Below are 15047 nucleotides of genomic sequence, written 5' to 3'. Positions count from 1 at the left end.
GATGAGAGGGACGGAGGCCCGCCCGTAGGATGAGAGGGACGGAGGCCCGCCCGTAGGATGAGAGGGACGGAGGCAGTATTATTATACATAGTGAAAATTACACTATGAAGCCAGTCCCTGGAGCCTAAGCTTCATGGGAGCACCAAGATGGCAGCAATGGCGGTCTCCAGCAGGTCTCTGGCTTCATCGTAACCTATCGGCACTTTGTGATTACATTGCGGGACACACAGACAGTATCACAGAGGGAGGAAGGCCAGGCAGACAGGGGCGGGAATAGATAGCAAAACCCGACCCACATATTCCCTTCCTGTTGCACCTGTCCATCAAACAGCAGGGCATTGCTGGAACTTTACTTGCACATATTTTTTTAAATAAAACATCCATTCTCCGTACACAAGCTATGCTTACATTCAGCATCCAGCGCCAGTACAGCACTGGCTGTACTTTATATATGAAAATCCTGCTGGTTGGTGCCCCTTAAAGGGAACCTGTCAGGTGCAATATGCAGCCAGAACCATGAGCAATTCTGGGTGCATATCGCTAATCCCTGCCTAATAATTCCTATATACACTAGCATAGATAAAGCGATCTATAGAAAAAGTATTTCTAAAGATCTTTTATTGTATGCTAATGAGCTCCGGGACTAGTCCCCTGGGCGTTGCTTCCCATGCTAGTCTGCTCCATTAGCATGTTAGTACACCCCTGCGGGGCGTGCTAACATGATAATGTATGCGCAGTGGCAGGGGATGATGTTACTCACCTCTCCGCCGTCATCGCTGCCTGACGCTGGATTTCGGCTCAGTGCGTATGACCCCGGACTTCCCGTAATGCGCACTACTTCAGTTTGAAGCCAGGATGCGTACACCTGGCTTCATAGTGCGCATGACCCAAACTCCGGGGTCATGCGCACTGAGCCGAAATCCAGCGTCGGACGCTATGGCAGCAGAGAGGTGAGATCATCCTCAGACGCTGCACATTCATTAGCATAATAGCACGCCCGCAGGGGCCCACAGAGGCGCACTAACATGCTAATGGTAAGACTAGCAATGGAAGCAACGCCCATGGGACTAGTCCCCGCGTTCATTAGCATAAGGTAAAAGATCTTTAGAAATACTTTTTCTATAGATCCCTTTATCTATGCTAGTGTAGACAGGGACGGTTAGTCAGGGATCAGCAATATGCACAGAACTGCTCGTGTTTCTGGCTGTATATTTGGATCTGACAGGTTCCCTTTAAATGACTCTGGGGGAAATTCACATCTGCACTTAACGGGTTAATCCGCAGTAATCAGACCTGGCTCTGATCGCTGCTGTATATGGCACAGCCAGCATCGGCCGCTTATAGAGCCTGGTGTACATCATGGAGCATGAAGGGGGTTAACACTTCTAGTCTTGTCCATGTTACCAGATTAACAATGTGTTTGTTTTTTTTTTTTTTTTTTTTTTTTTTCTTTCTTCCAATTTTGATGCATGATATAGAAAAAAGTATAAACTTATAAGTTGAAATGTCTAACCTTTAATTATGGAGTTCTTTGTGGTCAGTGATGGATGAGGCAGGAAGTGATGTGTGCACCAGGAAAGTGTCTCCCCTTTACCCCTCATTGTATCGGGTGAAGGACGGTGTTTGTCCGGGTGCCTGGAGGGATCTCTGTGGTTGGCAGTGGTGGTTGGCAGTGGTGGTTGGCAGTGGTGGTTGGCAGTGGTGGTTGGCAGTGGTGGTTGTCGCCCCAGGAGACACATTTGCTATTGACCTGTGCATTGTGCTTTGTATACGCTGACTCAGGTCCGCACGGCTTAGGAGACGTCTGTATTATGCACACAGGTTTTTTTTCAACCCCCTGTTGACCTTTGCCAATAGCTGTGCACGAGATGTGAGATTTCTCCATAGATCCGCGGTGATGAGCGCTGCTACTGTCTTGTTACAATGTTGTTCTCTTCTATTATTAACCTCACATTGTTTGGTTTTTGTTTTCCAGAATGAGGACCTGAGATTTCTCATCACCTTCCCCCGCCCCAACAGACTTTCTATTCTTTTATACATTTGGCTCGTCCCTCCCTCTGACCACCATGTCGGGCGCTTCTGTGAAAGTGGCCGTTCGGGTTCGCCCCTTCAACAACAGGGAACTCGGCAAAGAATCAAAATGCATTATCCAAATGCAGGGAAATTCAACCAGTAAGTACAAGCATTACCTCCAAATGTCACCGCAAACATGGCTCATCCTCTGCAGGGACCGGGAGGGCGAGGGGTCCCAAACATCTATGTGTATGGAGGCTACAGCAGGGGCCGGGAGGGCGAAGGGTCCCAAACATCTATGTGTATGGAGGCTACAGCAGGGACCGGGAGGGCGAAGGGTCCCAAACATCTATGTGTATGGAGGCTACAGCAGGGACCGGGAGGGCGAAGGGTCCCAAACATCTCCCATGTGTATGGAGGCTACAGCAGGAACCAGGAGGACGAAGGGTCCCAAACATCTATGTGTATGGAGGCTACACCAGGGACTGGGAGAGCGAATGGTCCCAAACATCTCCCATGTGTATGGAGGCTACAGCAGGGACTGGGAGAGCGAAGGGTCCCAAACATCTATGTGTATGGAGGCTACAGCAGGGACCGGGAGGGCGAAGGGTCCCAAACATCTATGTGTAGGGAGGCTACAGCAGGGACCGGGAGGGCGAAGGGTCCCAAACATCTATGTGTATGGAGGCTACAGCAGGGACCGGGAGGGCGAAGGGTCCCAAACATCTCCTATGTGTATGGAGGCTACAGCGCAGCAGGGGATGCTGGGAGATCTCAGCTCTGTTGTTTTTAGTTTAGCTCTGGTGTGTGATACAGGATGTAAATCAGGATCAGTAATGTAATGTATGTACACAGTGACTGCACCAGCAGAATAGTGAGTGCAGCTCTGGAGTATAATACAGGATGTAACTCAGGATCAGTAATGTAATGTATGTACACAGTGACTGCACCAGCAGAATAGTGAGTGCAGCTCTGGAGTATAATACAGGATGTAACTCAGGATCAGTAATGTAATGTATGTACACAGTGACTGCACCAGCAGAATAGTGAGTGCAGCTCTGGAGTATAATACAGGAGGTAACTCAGGATCAGTAATGTATTTATTAATCCGGTATCCTCCCTCTTCCCAGGAGGTAGTGCCGGGGTGCAGGACTTTCGCTCGTCCCTCTGTCCCCCAGCTCACTGGATGTCTGTCTATTGTAGCCTCTTCCTTGCTCTGCATGCAGCCTGCATACTCCCCGCAGTTCTCGGGCTCGCTCGCTGAATGTACCAGTCTCCTCCCTGCCCTGAATGATTGTCATTAGAGGGGTCACAGACCAGTAACGACAAACAAACCCCCCACAACCCAGGGGCAGCACAGCCCGGACGGTCTCCTTCTCTTGGGTCAGTAACATCTGATCCCACTTATGTTACAAAGTGAAAGTATATCATTGGAATGGAAAGAATTTGATAAATAAGCGACTTGATGAGCTTTTGGTCATCCGTCTCTCTGCACCTGGTAAAATGGGTTCATGAGGGCGTCAGCACAGACTATAGAGCCGTGCTGCAGAGCCGTGCTGCAGAGCCGTGCTGCAGAGCCGTGCTGCAGAGCCGTGCTGCAGAGCCGTGCTGCAGAGCCGTGCTGCAGGGCCGTGCTGCAGGGCCGTGCTGCAGGGCCGTGCTGCAGGGCCGTGCTGCAGGGCCGTGCTGCAGGGCCGTGCTGCAGAGCCGTGCTGCAGAGCCGTGCTGCAGAGCCCCTGGTTGCTATGAGTTACACATTCTTTCTCTGCATAAGGGACTTTTAAAGCAAGTACTCGCAATTTTAGGGGATATGTGCTATACATGATGCATTACTTCAGAAACGTTGCTGGTAATTTGCCAATAATCATTGATGGCTTCTCTCTTTCATCCACAAGACGATCTGTTATTGTATACAGCAGCACAGAGTATTTTTGCTCAACTCAATGTAGTCTAACCTGAGTGGCCACTTTGACTTGTCATATGACTATATGCTTAAAAGATTTGCACTTTTTTTTTTCTTCTACTCTCTTTAAAAATCGTCTTTATTAAAAATGTTGTATGGTTTGATGTATTTAGCTGCTGGGCAGAACTATGTATCTCCAGCACTGCGTGTTGTTTTTTGCAGAGAAGGAGAGGTTTTGTGCAGCGATGTAACCCTTCCCCATTTAGAACCTATGCATGCTCGCCCAATATGAATGTGCTTACCGTATATACACTGAGAAATGGCTGCCCTTTGTTTTCAAGGAAGACAAGCAGTGGCCAAAGGTGTCTTGAAGAGGTTAAATGCCCCTCTTGCAATACAGAACACTCTGTTAAAACCATAGGAAAAATTGCAAAGTTTAGACAATTTCCAAAGTGCTTGTATAAACAAACAACTTTGCAATTTTCTTCTTCAAGAACAAAAGAATTTTGAATCTTATGGTTTATTGCTCGTTGCCTAGGTTACCGGCCACCTCTGCAGTCAAGGAGTGCAGCGCTTACATGCTGCTTGTTATAAAGCTTGTAAGCGCTGCACAGATGCTGTCTGGATCACAGTGAGCGGGCAAAGTTCAGACCGTGCGTCTGCGCTCGGCAGGCAGGTACCCGGGGGGCAGCGGAGGGCTGCTCGTCTGACAGGCGGCAGTATTGGGCTCACTTGTTACAGTCAGTGGAGCCCACATGGCTTTTCCTTCTATATCCGGTTAATTTCAATCAGCCGCAGAGCAATTTGCAGACCAGACTGTAATATATTATTTACCTTCCAGCACAATCTAATGGACGGATTTAGAGGAAACCGCGTCATGTGTTTATGGCAGCAGGTTACAGAAAAGGAATTTTAACTGATTGTCTCGGGCGGATGAGAACGAAATATTTACTGTGTCCAAGCAGCACCGCGCTGTCAGTCGGCACGTGACTCTTTTGGTGTTTTTCAGGCTATTTAGGGCTCATACCAGAGTTAGGAAAGAATGCAGGAGCCGATCACATCTGAGCGGAGGGAAGGGCCGAGCCACCCAGGGGCGTCCAGCCTGCGTGTGGGGTGCGGGGAGCAATGCTTTGTGTCTGCGCCCTCCCTACTGCTGCACAAAACAATACATTTATCACTGCCTTAAATCCACCTTCACATGTTGCATTTTTAATGTAAATTACAGCTGCTTTTTACAGCAAAAGCTGAGATTTCAGAAATCTGATGCACTCGATTGTTTTTCTTTTTCCTTACTAAATTGTAAAACTGCAGCGTTTTTTAATCTGCAGCATCACTTCTTTTCAATGGGAAAGTGAAAAAACTCTGAAAAATGACACATTCCTGCATTTTTTTTTGTTTTTATCAAACGTGCACTAGTCAAAGACAACACATAATCTGCCCCTGAAAAATTCTGCAAAAAAGGCTGAAACACGGGCGCTTTAAACGCAGCGTCTTTACTTCCAAGAGGGCCGGCTTTGGCTGCAGAAGTAAAGAACAAATATATATTTTATTGCCACGTCTGTAAGGCCCTGTGCCCACGGGAGATCAGACCTGCGGACTTTTCTGCAGGTATTTCCGCAGGTTCACGCAGCACCTCCCCGGAATCCGCAGCTATCCATTGCTGCGGTATTTCTGCAGAATTGTTGCGGTAAACCTGCGGATTTCATGCGGAATTCCCGCCCTGTATCTCCATACTGGAGGAGCGTGAATTCCGCAAATATTTCCACATGGATAATTGACATGCAGTTACGTGCGGCTGCGGGAAATCCGCCGCAAATACCTCAGCATTGATACAGCACTCCCCAAATCCCATAGGATAACATGGGGAGTGTCTGTACTTGCGGATTTATCTGGAAAATCTAGAAAATCCGCTGGTTTTCCGCAGCAAAATCCGCAGTTACGTTCTCCCGTGGGCACTTGGCTTAAATGTCCAATCTATGAAAATATAAAAGTATTGACCCCACGCGATAAAGGGCGTTATACAGAGAAGAGAAATACAACTAAAACAGTTTTATCGAATGTGTTTTTTTTTCCATGTGGGTTAGTCGCCTGCGTTGTCCTCTCCACCTGTGCGCACATCCGGACATCTCCCTCTATGACGGGGGAGGCCACAAGGGCAGGAAGCCCCCCTGATCTGCACCGCTCTCTGCTGGATGACCCTCACCTCTTCCCGCTGAGTCTGTATTGTACCGAGCGCCATGGAGGATGACCTCCAGCTCTGATAACGTCAGGAATATAGTTTCTTTATTTTTTTGGGAGCGGAGACTCCACTTCCTCTCATACTGAGTCACTTCATTGATGTCTGATGTGTAAGTCCCCAAAAAATGAGGATGGGGGCATCTCACAATATGGACATCAAAGAGCACCTGTCGCCTACATACAGGAGTCCTGGACTGGATCTGGGCCCGGATAATCAGACTAAGTTCTGGGGCGGGGGTCTATCAGACGGAGCCCGCCATGTTGCCATGGAGTGCATCTTTTGGCCGCACGGTACGTTGCTGCCGGTTCCTGGTTTTTGCTCCTCTCCGGTTTCCATTGCTTAGGAACAGTAATATTTGTGCGGGGCAGAGTCTCAGCAGCCCAGCTGCCGTCACATGAGCCCATCCATTAATGCCGGTATGCTGGCAGCGGGCCCGGATGTGTGCGCAGGGCCGGGCGCAGATGCCATGTGTGTGTGAAGGTTTCAGCGCTAGGATTTGATTGAAGTGCGGCCGACATAATGATGAGAGGAAGAAGGAGGCCGCTCCGGTGTGAAGAGTACAGATTCTCCAAGGAAAAGTAAATGTGGTGGCCAAATCTCAGCAATCACAAACTTTGGGATGTTACAGTAACTGAGTATTTATGTGATACAATATGTATGGTGACAAGTATAGGACTCTGACCCTCAGTAGGGGCCCTGTATATACCTGCATTGCTCTCAGTAGGGGCCCTGTATACACCTGCATTGCTCTCAGTAGGGGCCCTGTATACACCTGCATTGCTCTCAGTAGGGGCCCTGTATATAGCTGCATTGCTCTCAGTAGGGGCCCTATATATAGCTGCATTGCTCTCGGTAGGGGCCCTGTATATAGCTGCATTGCTCTCAGTAGGGGCCCTGAATATTCCTGCATTGCTCTCAGTAGGGGCCCTGTATACACCTGCATTGCTCTCAGTAGGGGCCCTGTATACACCTGCATTGCTCTCAGTAGGGGCCCTGTATATAGCTGCATTGCTCTCAGTAGGGGCCCTGTATACACCTGCATTGCTCTCAGTAGGGGCCCTGTATATAGCTGCATTGCTCTCGGTAGGGGCCCTGTATATAGCTGCATTGCTCTCAGTAGGGGCCCTGTATATAGCTGCATTGCTCTCAGTAGGGGCCCTGTATATAGCTGCATTGCTCTCGGTAGGGGCCCTGTATATAGCTGCATTACTCTCAGTAGGGGCCCTGAATATTCCTGCATTGCTCTCAGTAGGGGCCCTGTATACACCTGCATTGCTCTCAGTAGGGGCCCTGTATACACCTGCATTGCTCTCAGTAGGGGCCCTGTATATAGCTGCATTGCTCTCAGTAGGGGCTCTGTATATAGCTGCATTGCTCTCAGTAGGGGCCCTGTATATAGCTGCATTGCTCTCGGTAGGGGCCCTGTATATAGCTGCATTGCTCTCAGTAGGGGCCCTGAATATTCCTGCATTGCTCTCAGTAGGGGCCCTGTATATAGCTGCATTGCTCTCAGTAGGGGCCCTGTATACACCTGCATTGCTCTCAGTAGGGGCCCTGTATATAGCTGCATTGCTCTCTGTAGGGGCCCTGTATATAGCTGCATTGCTCTCGGTAGGGGCCCTGTATATAGCTGCATTGCTCTCAGTAGGGGCCCTGAATATTCCTGCATTGCTCTCAGTAGGGGCCCTGTATACACCTGCATTGCTCTCAGTAGGGGCCCTGTATATAGCTGCATTGCTCTCGGTAGGGGCCCTGTATATAGCTGCATTGCTCTCAGTAGGGGCCCTGTATATAGCTGCATTGCTCTCAGTAGGGGCCCTGTATATAGCTGCATTGCTCTCGGTAGGGGCCCTGTATATAGCTGCATTGCTCTCAGTAGGGGCCCTGAATATTCCTGCATTGCTCTCAGTAGGGGCCCTGTATACACCTGCATTGCTCTCAGTAGGGGCCCTGTATATAGCTGCATTGCTCTCGGTAGGGGCCCTGTATATAGCTGCATTGCTCTCAGTAGTGGCCCTGAATATTCCTGCATTGCTCTCAGTAGGGGCCCTGTATACACCTGCACTGCTCTCAGTAGGGGCCCTGTATATACCTGCATTGCTCTCTGTAGGGGCCCTGTATACACCTGCATTGCTCTCAGTAGGGGCCCTGTATACACCTGCATTGCTCTCAGTAGGGGCCCTGTATATACCTGCATTGCTCTCAGTCGGGGCCCTGTATATACCTGCATTGCTCTCAGTCGGGGCCCTGTATACACCTGCATTACTCTCAGTAGGGGCCCTGTATACACCTGCATTGCTCTCAGTAGGGGCCCTGTATACACCTGCATTGCTCTCAGTAGGGGCCCTGTATACACCTGCATTGCTCTCAGGAGGGGCCCTGTATACACCTGCATTGCGCTCAGTAGGGGCCCTGTATATAGCTGCATTGCTCTCTCTAGGGGCCCTGTATATACCTGCATTTCTTTCAGTAGGGGCCCTGTATACACCTGCATTGCGCTCAGTAGGGGCCCTGTATACACCTGCATTGCTCTCTGTAGGGGCCCTGTATACACCTGCATTGCTCTCAGTAGGGGCCCTGTATATAGCTGCATTGCTCTCAGTAGGGGCCCTGTATATACCTGCATTGCTCTCAGTAGGGGCCCTGTATATAGCTGCATTGCTCTGTGGGGGCCCTGTATACACCTGCATAGCTCTCTGTAGGGCCCTGTATATACTTGCATTGCTCTCAGTAGGGGCCCTGTATATACTTGCATTGCTCTCTGTAGGGGCCCTGTATATACCTGCATTGCTTTCAGTAGGGGCCATGTATATACCTGCATTGCTCTCGGTAGGGGCCCTGTATATAGCTGCATTGCATTCAGTAGGGGCCCTGTATATAGCTGCATTGCTCTCAGTAGGGGCCCTGTATACACCTGCATTGCTCTCAGTAGGGGCCCTGTATATAGCTGCATTGATATCAGTAGGGGCCCTGTATACACCGGCACTGCTCTCAGTAGGGGCCCTGTATTCACCTGCATTGCGCTCAGTAGGGGCCCTGTATATAGCTGCATTGCTCTCTGTAGGGGCCCTGTATATACCTGCATTTCTTTCAGTAGGGGCCCTGTATACACCTGCATTGCGCTCAGTAGGGGCCCTGTATACACCTGCATTGCTCTCTGTAGGGGCCCTGTATACACCTGCATTGCTCTCAGTAGGGGCCCTGTATATAGCTGCATTGCTCTCAGTAGGGGCCCTGTATATAGCTGCATTGCTCTCAGTAGGGGCCCTGTATATACTTGCATTGCTCTCAGTAGGGGCCCTGTATATAGCTGCATTGCTCTCAGTAGGGGCCCTGTGTACACCTGCATTGCTCTCTGTAGGGGCCCTGTATACACCTGCATAGCTCTCTGTAGGGCCCTGTATATACTTGCATTGCTCTCAGTAGGGGTTCTGTATATACCTGCATTGCACTCAGTGGGGCCCTGTATATACTTTCATTGCTCTCAGTAGGGGTTCTGTATATACCTGCATTGCACTCAGTGGGGCCCTGTATATACTTGCATTGCTCTCTGTAGGGGCCTTGTATATACCTGCATTGCTGTCAGTAGGGGCCCTGTATATACCTGCATTGCTTTCAATAGGGGCCCTGTATATACCTGCATTTCTCTCTGTAGGGACCCTGTATATACCTGCATTGCTCTCAGTAGGGGCCCTGTATATACCTGCATTGCTCTCAGTAGGGGCCCTGTATATAGCTGCATTGCTCTCAGTAAAGGGCCCTGTATATACCTGCATTGCTCTCAGTAGGGGCCCTGTATATACTTGCATTGCTCTCTGTAGGGGCCCTGTATATACCTGCATTGCTCTCAGTAGGGGCCCTGTATATACCTGCATTGCTCTCAGTAGGGGCCCTGTATATACCTGCATTGCTCTCAGTAGGGGCCCTGTATATACCTGCATTGCTTTCAATAGGGGCCTTGTATATACCTGCATTGCTCTCTGTAGGGGCCCTGTATATACCTGCATTGCTCTCTGTAGGGGCCCTGTATATACCTGCATTGCTCTCTGTAGGGGCCCTGTATATACCTGCATTGCATCTGTAGGGGCACTGTATATACCTGCATTGCTCTCAGTAGGGGCCCTGTATATACCTGCATTGCTCTCAGTAGGGGCCCTGTATATACTTGCATTGCTCTCTGTAGGGGCCCTGTATATACCTGCATTGCTCTCAGTTGGGGCCCTGTATATAGCTGCATTGCTCTCAGTAAAGGGCCCTGTATATACCTGCATTGCACTCAGTAGGGGCCCTGTATATACCTGCATTGCTCTCTGTAGGGGCCCTGTATATACCTGCATTGCACTCAGTAGGGGCCCTGTATATACTTGCATTGCTCTCTGTAGGGGCCCTGTATATACCTGCATTGCACTCAGTAGGGGCCCTGTATATAGCTGCATTGCTCTCAGTAAAGGGCCCTGTATATACTTGCATTGCTCTCAGTAGGGGCCCTGTATATAGCTGCATTGCTCTCTGTAGGGGCCCTGTATATACCTGCATTGCTCTCAGTAGGGGCCCTGTATATACCTGCACTGCTCTCTGTAGGGGCCCTGTATACACCTGCATTGCTTTCTGTAGGGGCCCTGTATATACCTGCATTGCTTTCTGTAGGGGCCCTGTATACACCTGCATTGCTTTCTGTAGGGGCCCTGTATATACCTGCATTGCTCTCTGTAGGGCTCTGTATATACCTGCATTATTCTCAGTGGGGGCCCTGTATATACCTGCATTGCTCTCTGTAGGGGCCCTGTATATACCTGCATTGCTCTCTGTAGGGGCCCTGTATACACCTACATTGCTTTCTGTAGGGGCCCTGTATATACCTGCATTGCTCTCTGTAGGGGCCCTGTATATACCTGCATTGCTCTCTGTAGGGCTCTGTATATACCTGCATTATTCTCAGTGGGGGCCCTGTATATACCTGCATTGCTCTCTGTAGGGGCCCTGTATATACCTGCATTGCTCTCTGTAGGGGCCCTGTATACACCTACATTGCTTTCTGTAGGGGCCCTGTATATACCTGCATTGCTCTCTGTAGGGGCCCTGTATATACCTGCATTGCTTTCTGTAGGGGCCCTGTATATACCTGCACTGCTCTCTGTAGGGGCCCTGTATACACCTGCATTGCTCTCTGTAGGGCTCTGTATATACCTGCATTATTCTCAGTGGGGGCCCTGTATATACCTGCATTGCTCTCTGTAGGGGCCCTGTATATACCTGCATTGCTTTCTGTAGGGGCCCTGTATACACCTGTACTGCTCTATGTAGGGCCCTGTATATACTTGCACTGCTCTCTGTAGGGCCCTGTATATACCTGCATTGCTTTCTGTAGGGGCCCTGTATATACCTGCATTGCTCTCTGTAGGGGCCCTGTATATACCTGCATTGCTTTCTGTAGGGGCCCTGTATATACCTGCATTGCTCTCTGTAGGGGCCCTGTATATACCTGCATTGCTTTCTGTAGGGGCCCTGGATATACCTGCATTGCTTTCTGTAGGGGCCCTGTATACACCTGCACTGCTCTCTGTAGGGCCCTGTATACACCTGCATTGCTTTCTGTAGGGCCCTGTATACACCTGCACTGCTCTCTGTAGGGCCCTGTATACACCTGCACTGCTCTCTGTAGGCCCTGTATATACTTGTATTGCTTTCTGTAGGGGCCCTGTATATACCTGCACTGCTCTCTGTAGGGGCCCTGTATATACCTGCATTGCTTTCTGTAGGGGCCCTGTATACACCTGCATTGCTCTCTGTAGGGGCCCTGTATACACCTGCACTGCTCTCTGTAGGGCCCTGTATATACCTGCACTGCTCTCTGTAGGGGCCCTGTATATACCTGCATTGCTTTCTGTAGGGGCCCTGTATACACCTGCATTGCTCTCTGTAGGGGCCCTGTATACACCTGCATTGCTCTCTGTAGGGGCCCTGTATACACCTGCACTGCTCTCTGTAGGGCCCTGTATATACTTGTATTGCTTTCTGTAGGGGCCCTGTATACACCTGCACTGCTCTCTGTAGGGCCCTGTATATACCTGCACTGCTCTCTGTAGGGGCCCTGTATATATCTGCATTGCTTTCTGTAGGGGCCCTGTATATACCTGCACTGCTCTCTGTAGGGCCCTGTATATACTTGAATTGCTTTCTGTAGGGCCCTGTATACACCTGCACTGCTCTCTGTAGGGCCCTGTATATACCTGCATTGCTCTCTGTAGGGGCCCTGTATACACCTGCATTGCTATCTGTAGGGCCCTGTATACACCTGCACTGCTCTCTGTAGGGCCCTGTATAAACCTGCATTGCTTTCTGTAGGGCCCTGTATATACCTGCATTGCTCTCTGTAGGGCTCTGTATATACCTGCATTATTCTCAGTGGGGGCCCTGTTTATACCTGCATTGCTCTCTGTAGGGGCCCTGTTTATACCTGCATTGCTCTCTGTAGGGGCCCTGTATACACCTACATTGCTTTCTGTAGGGCCCTGTATATACCTGCATTGCTTTCTGTAGGGGCCCTGTATATACCTGCACTGCTCTCTGTAGGGGCCCTGTATACACCTGCACTGCTCTCTGTAGGGCCCTGTATATACTTGAATTGCTTTCTGTAGGGCCCTGTATATACCTGCATTGCTTTCTGTAGGGGCCCTGTATACACCTGCATTGCTCTCTGTAGGGGCCCTGTATACACCTGCACTGCTCTCTGTAGGGCCCTGTATACACCTGCACTGCTCTCTGTAGGGCCCTGTATATACTTGTATTGCTTTCTGTAGGGGCCCTGTATACACCTGCACTGCTCTCTGTAGGGCCCTGTATATACCTGCACTGCTCTCTGTAGGGGCCCTGTATATACCTGCATTGCGTTCTGTAGGGGCCCTGTATATACCTGCACTGCTCTCTGTAGGGCCCTGTATATACTTGAATTGCTTTCTGTAGGGCCCTGTATACACCTGCATTGCTCTCTGTAGGGCCCTGTATACACCTGCATTGCTCTCTGTAGGGCCCTGTATACACCTGCACTGCTCTCTGTAGGGCCCTGTATATACCTGCATTGCTCTCTGTAGGGGCCCTGTATACACCTGCATTGCTCTCTGTAGGGCCCTGTATACACCTGCACTGCTCTCTGTATGGCCCTGTATATACTTGAATTGCTTTCTGTAGGGCCCTGTATATACCTGCATTATTCTCAGTGGGGGCCCTGTTTATACCTGCATTGCTCTCTGTAGGGGCCCTGTATATACCTGCATTGCTTTCTGTAGGGGCCCTGTATACACCTGCACTGCTCTCTGTAGGGCCCTGTATATACTTGAATTGCTTTCTGTAGGGCCCTGTATACACCTGCATTGCTCTCTGTAGGGCCCTGTATACACCTGCATTGCTCTCTGTAGGGCCCTGTATACACCTGCACTGCTCTCTGTAGGGCCCTGTATATACCTGCATTGCTCTCTGTAGGGGCCCTGTATATACCTGCATTGCTCTCTGTAGGGCCCTGTATACACCTGCACTGCTCTCTGTTGGGCCCTGTATATACCTGCATTGCTTTCTGTAGGGCCCTGTATACACCTGCACTGCTCTCTGTATGGCCCTGTATATACTTGAATTGCTTTCTGTAGGGCCCTGTATATACCTGCATTATTCTCAGTGGGGGCCCTGTTTATACCTGCATTGCTCTCTGTAGGGGCCCTGTATATACCTGCATTGCTTTCTGTAGGGGCCCTGTATACACCTGCACTGCTCTCTTTAGGGCCCTGTATATACCTGCATTGCTTTCTGTAGGGGCCCTGTATATACCTGCACTGCTCTCTGTAGGGGCCCTGTATACACCTGCACTGCTCTCTGTAGGGCCCTGTATATACTTGAATTGCTTTCTGTAGGGCCCTGTATACACCTGCATTGCTCTCTGTAGGGCCCTGTATACACCTGCATTGCTCTCTGTAGGGCCCTGTATACACCTGCACTGCTCTCTGTAGGGCCCTGTATATACCTGCACTGCTCTCTGTAGGGGCCCTGTATATACCTGCATTGCTTTCTGTAGGGGCCCTGTATACACCTGCATTGCTCTCTGTAGGGGCCCTGTATACACCTGCACTGCTCTCTGTAGGGCCCTGTATACACCTGCACTGCTCTCTGTAGGGCCCTGTATATACTTGTATTGCTTTCTGTAGGGGCCCTGTATACACCTGCACTGCTCTCTGTAGGGGCCCTGTATATACCTGCATTGCGTTCTGTAGGGGCCCTGTATATACCTGCACTGCTCTCTGTAGGGCCCTGTATATACTTGAATTGCTTTCTGTAGGGCCCTGTATACACCTGCATTGCTCTCTGTAGGGCCCTGTATACACCTGCATTGCTCTCTGTAGGGCCCTGTATACACCTGCACTGCTCTCTGTAGGGCCCTGTATATACCTGCATTGCTCTCTGTAGGGGCCCTGTATACACCTGCATTGCTCTCTGTAGGGCCCTGTATACACCTGCACTGCTCTCTGTAGGGCCCTGTATATACCTGCATTGCTTTCTGTAGGGCCCTGTATACACCTGCACTGCTCTCTGTATGGCCCTGTATATACTTGAATTGCTTTCTGTAGGGCCCTGTATATACCTGCATTATTCTCAGTGGGGGCCCTGTATATACTTGAATTGCTTTCTGTAGGGCCCTGTATACACCTGCATTGCTCTCTGTAGGGCCCTGTATACACCTGCATTGCTCTCTGTAGGGCCCTGTATACACCTGCACTGCTCTCTGTAGGGCCCTGTATATACCTGCATTGCTCTCTGTAGGGGCCCTGTATACACCTGCATTGCTCTCTGTAGGGCCCTGTATACACCTGCACTGCTCTCTGTAGGGCCCTGTATATACCTGCATTG

General features: G+C 50.1%; 1 protein-coding gene across 1 annotated transcript in view; it reads left to right on the top strand.

Annotated features, from left to right (window-relative positions):
• KIF1B (kinesin family member 1B) overlaps positions 1–15047 on the top strand; it is a 168763-nt gene that overhangs the window by 22402 nt on the left and 131314 nt on the right. The window contains 1 exon segment of the mRNA XM_075328038.1: positions 1976–2172. Coding sequence (XP_075184153.1) covers positions 2067–2172 — 106 coding nt within the window. The 5' untranslated portion in view covers positions 1976–2066.

This window comes from Anomaloglossus baeobatrachus, chromosome 11 (assembly GCF_048569485.1).
Source record: "Anomaloglossus baeobatrachus isolate aAnoBae1 chromosome 11, aAnoBae1.hap1, whole genome shotgun sequence".
In the NCBI taxonomy this organism is placed as follows: Eukaryota; Metazoa; Chordata; class Amphibia; order Anura; family Aromobatidae; genus Anomaloglossus; species Anomaloglossus baeobatrachus.
Note: the sequence above shows the minus strand (reverse complement) of the source record. Positions and strands in the feature narration are given on the sequence as shown.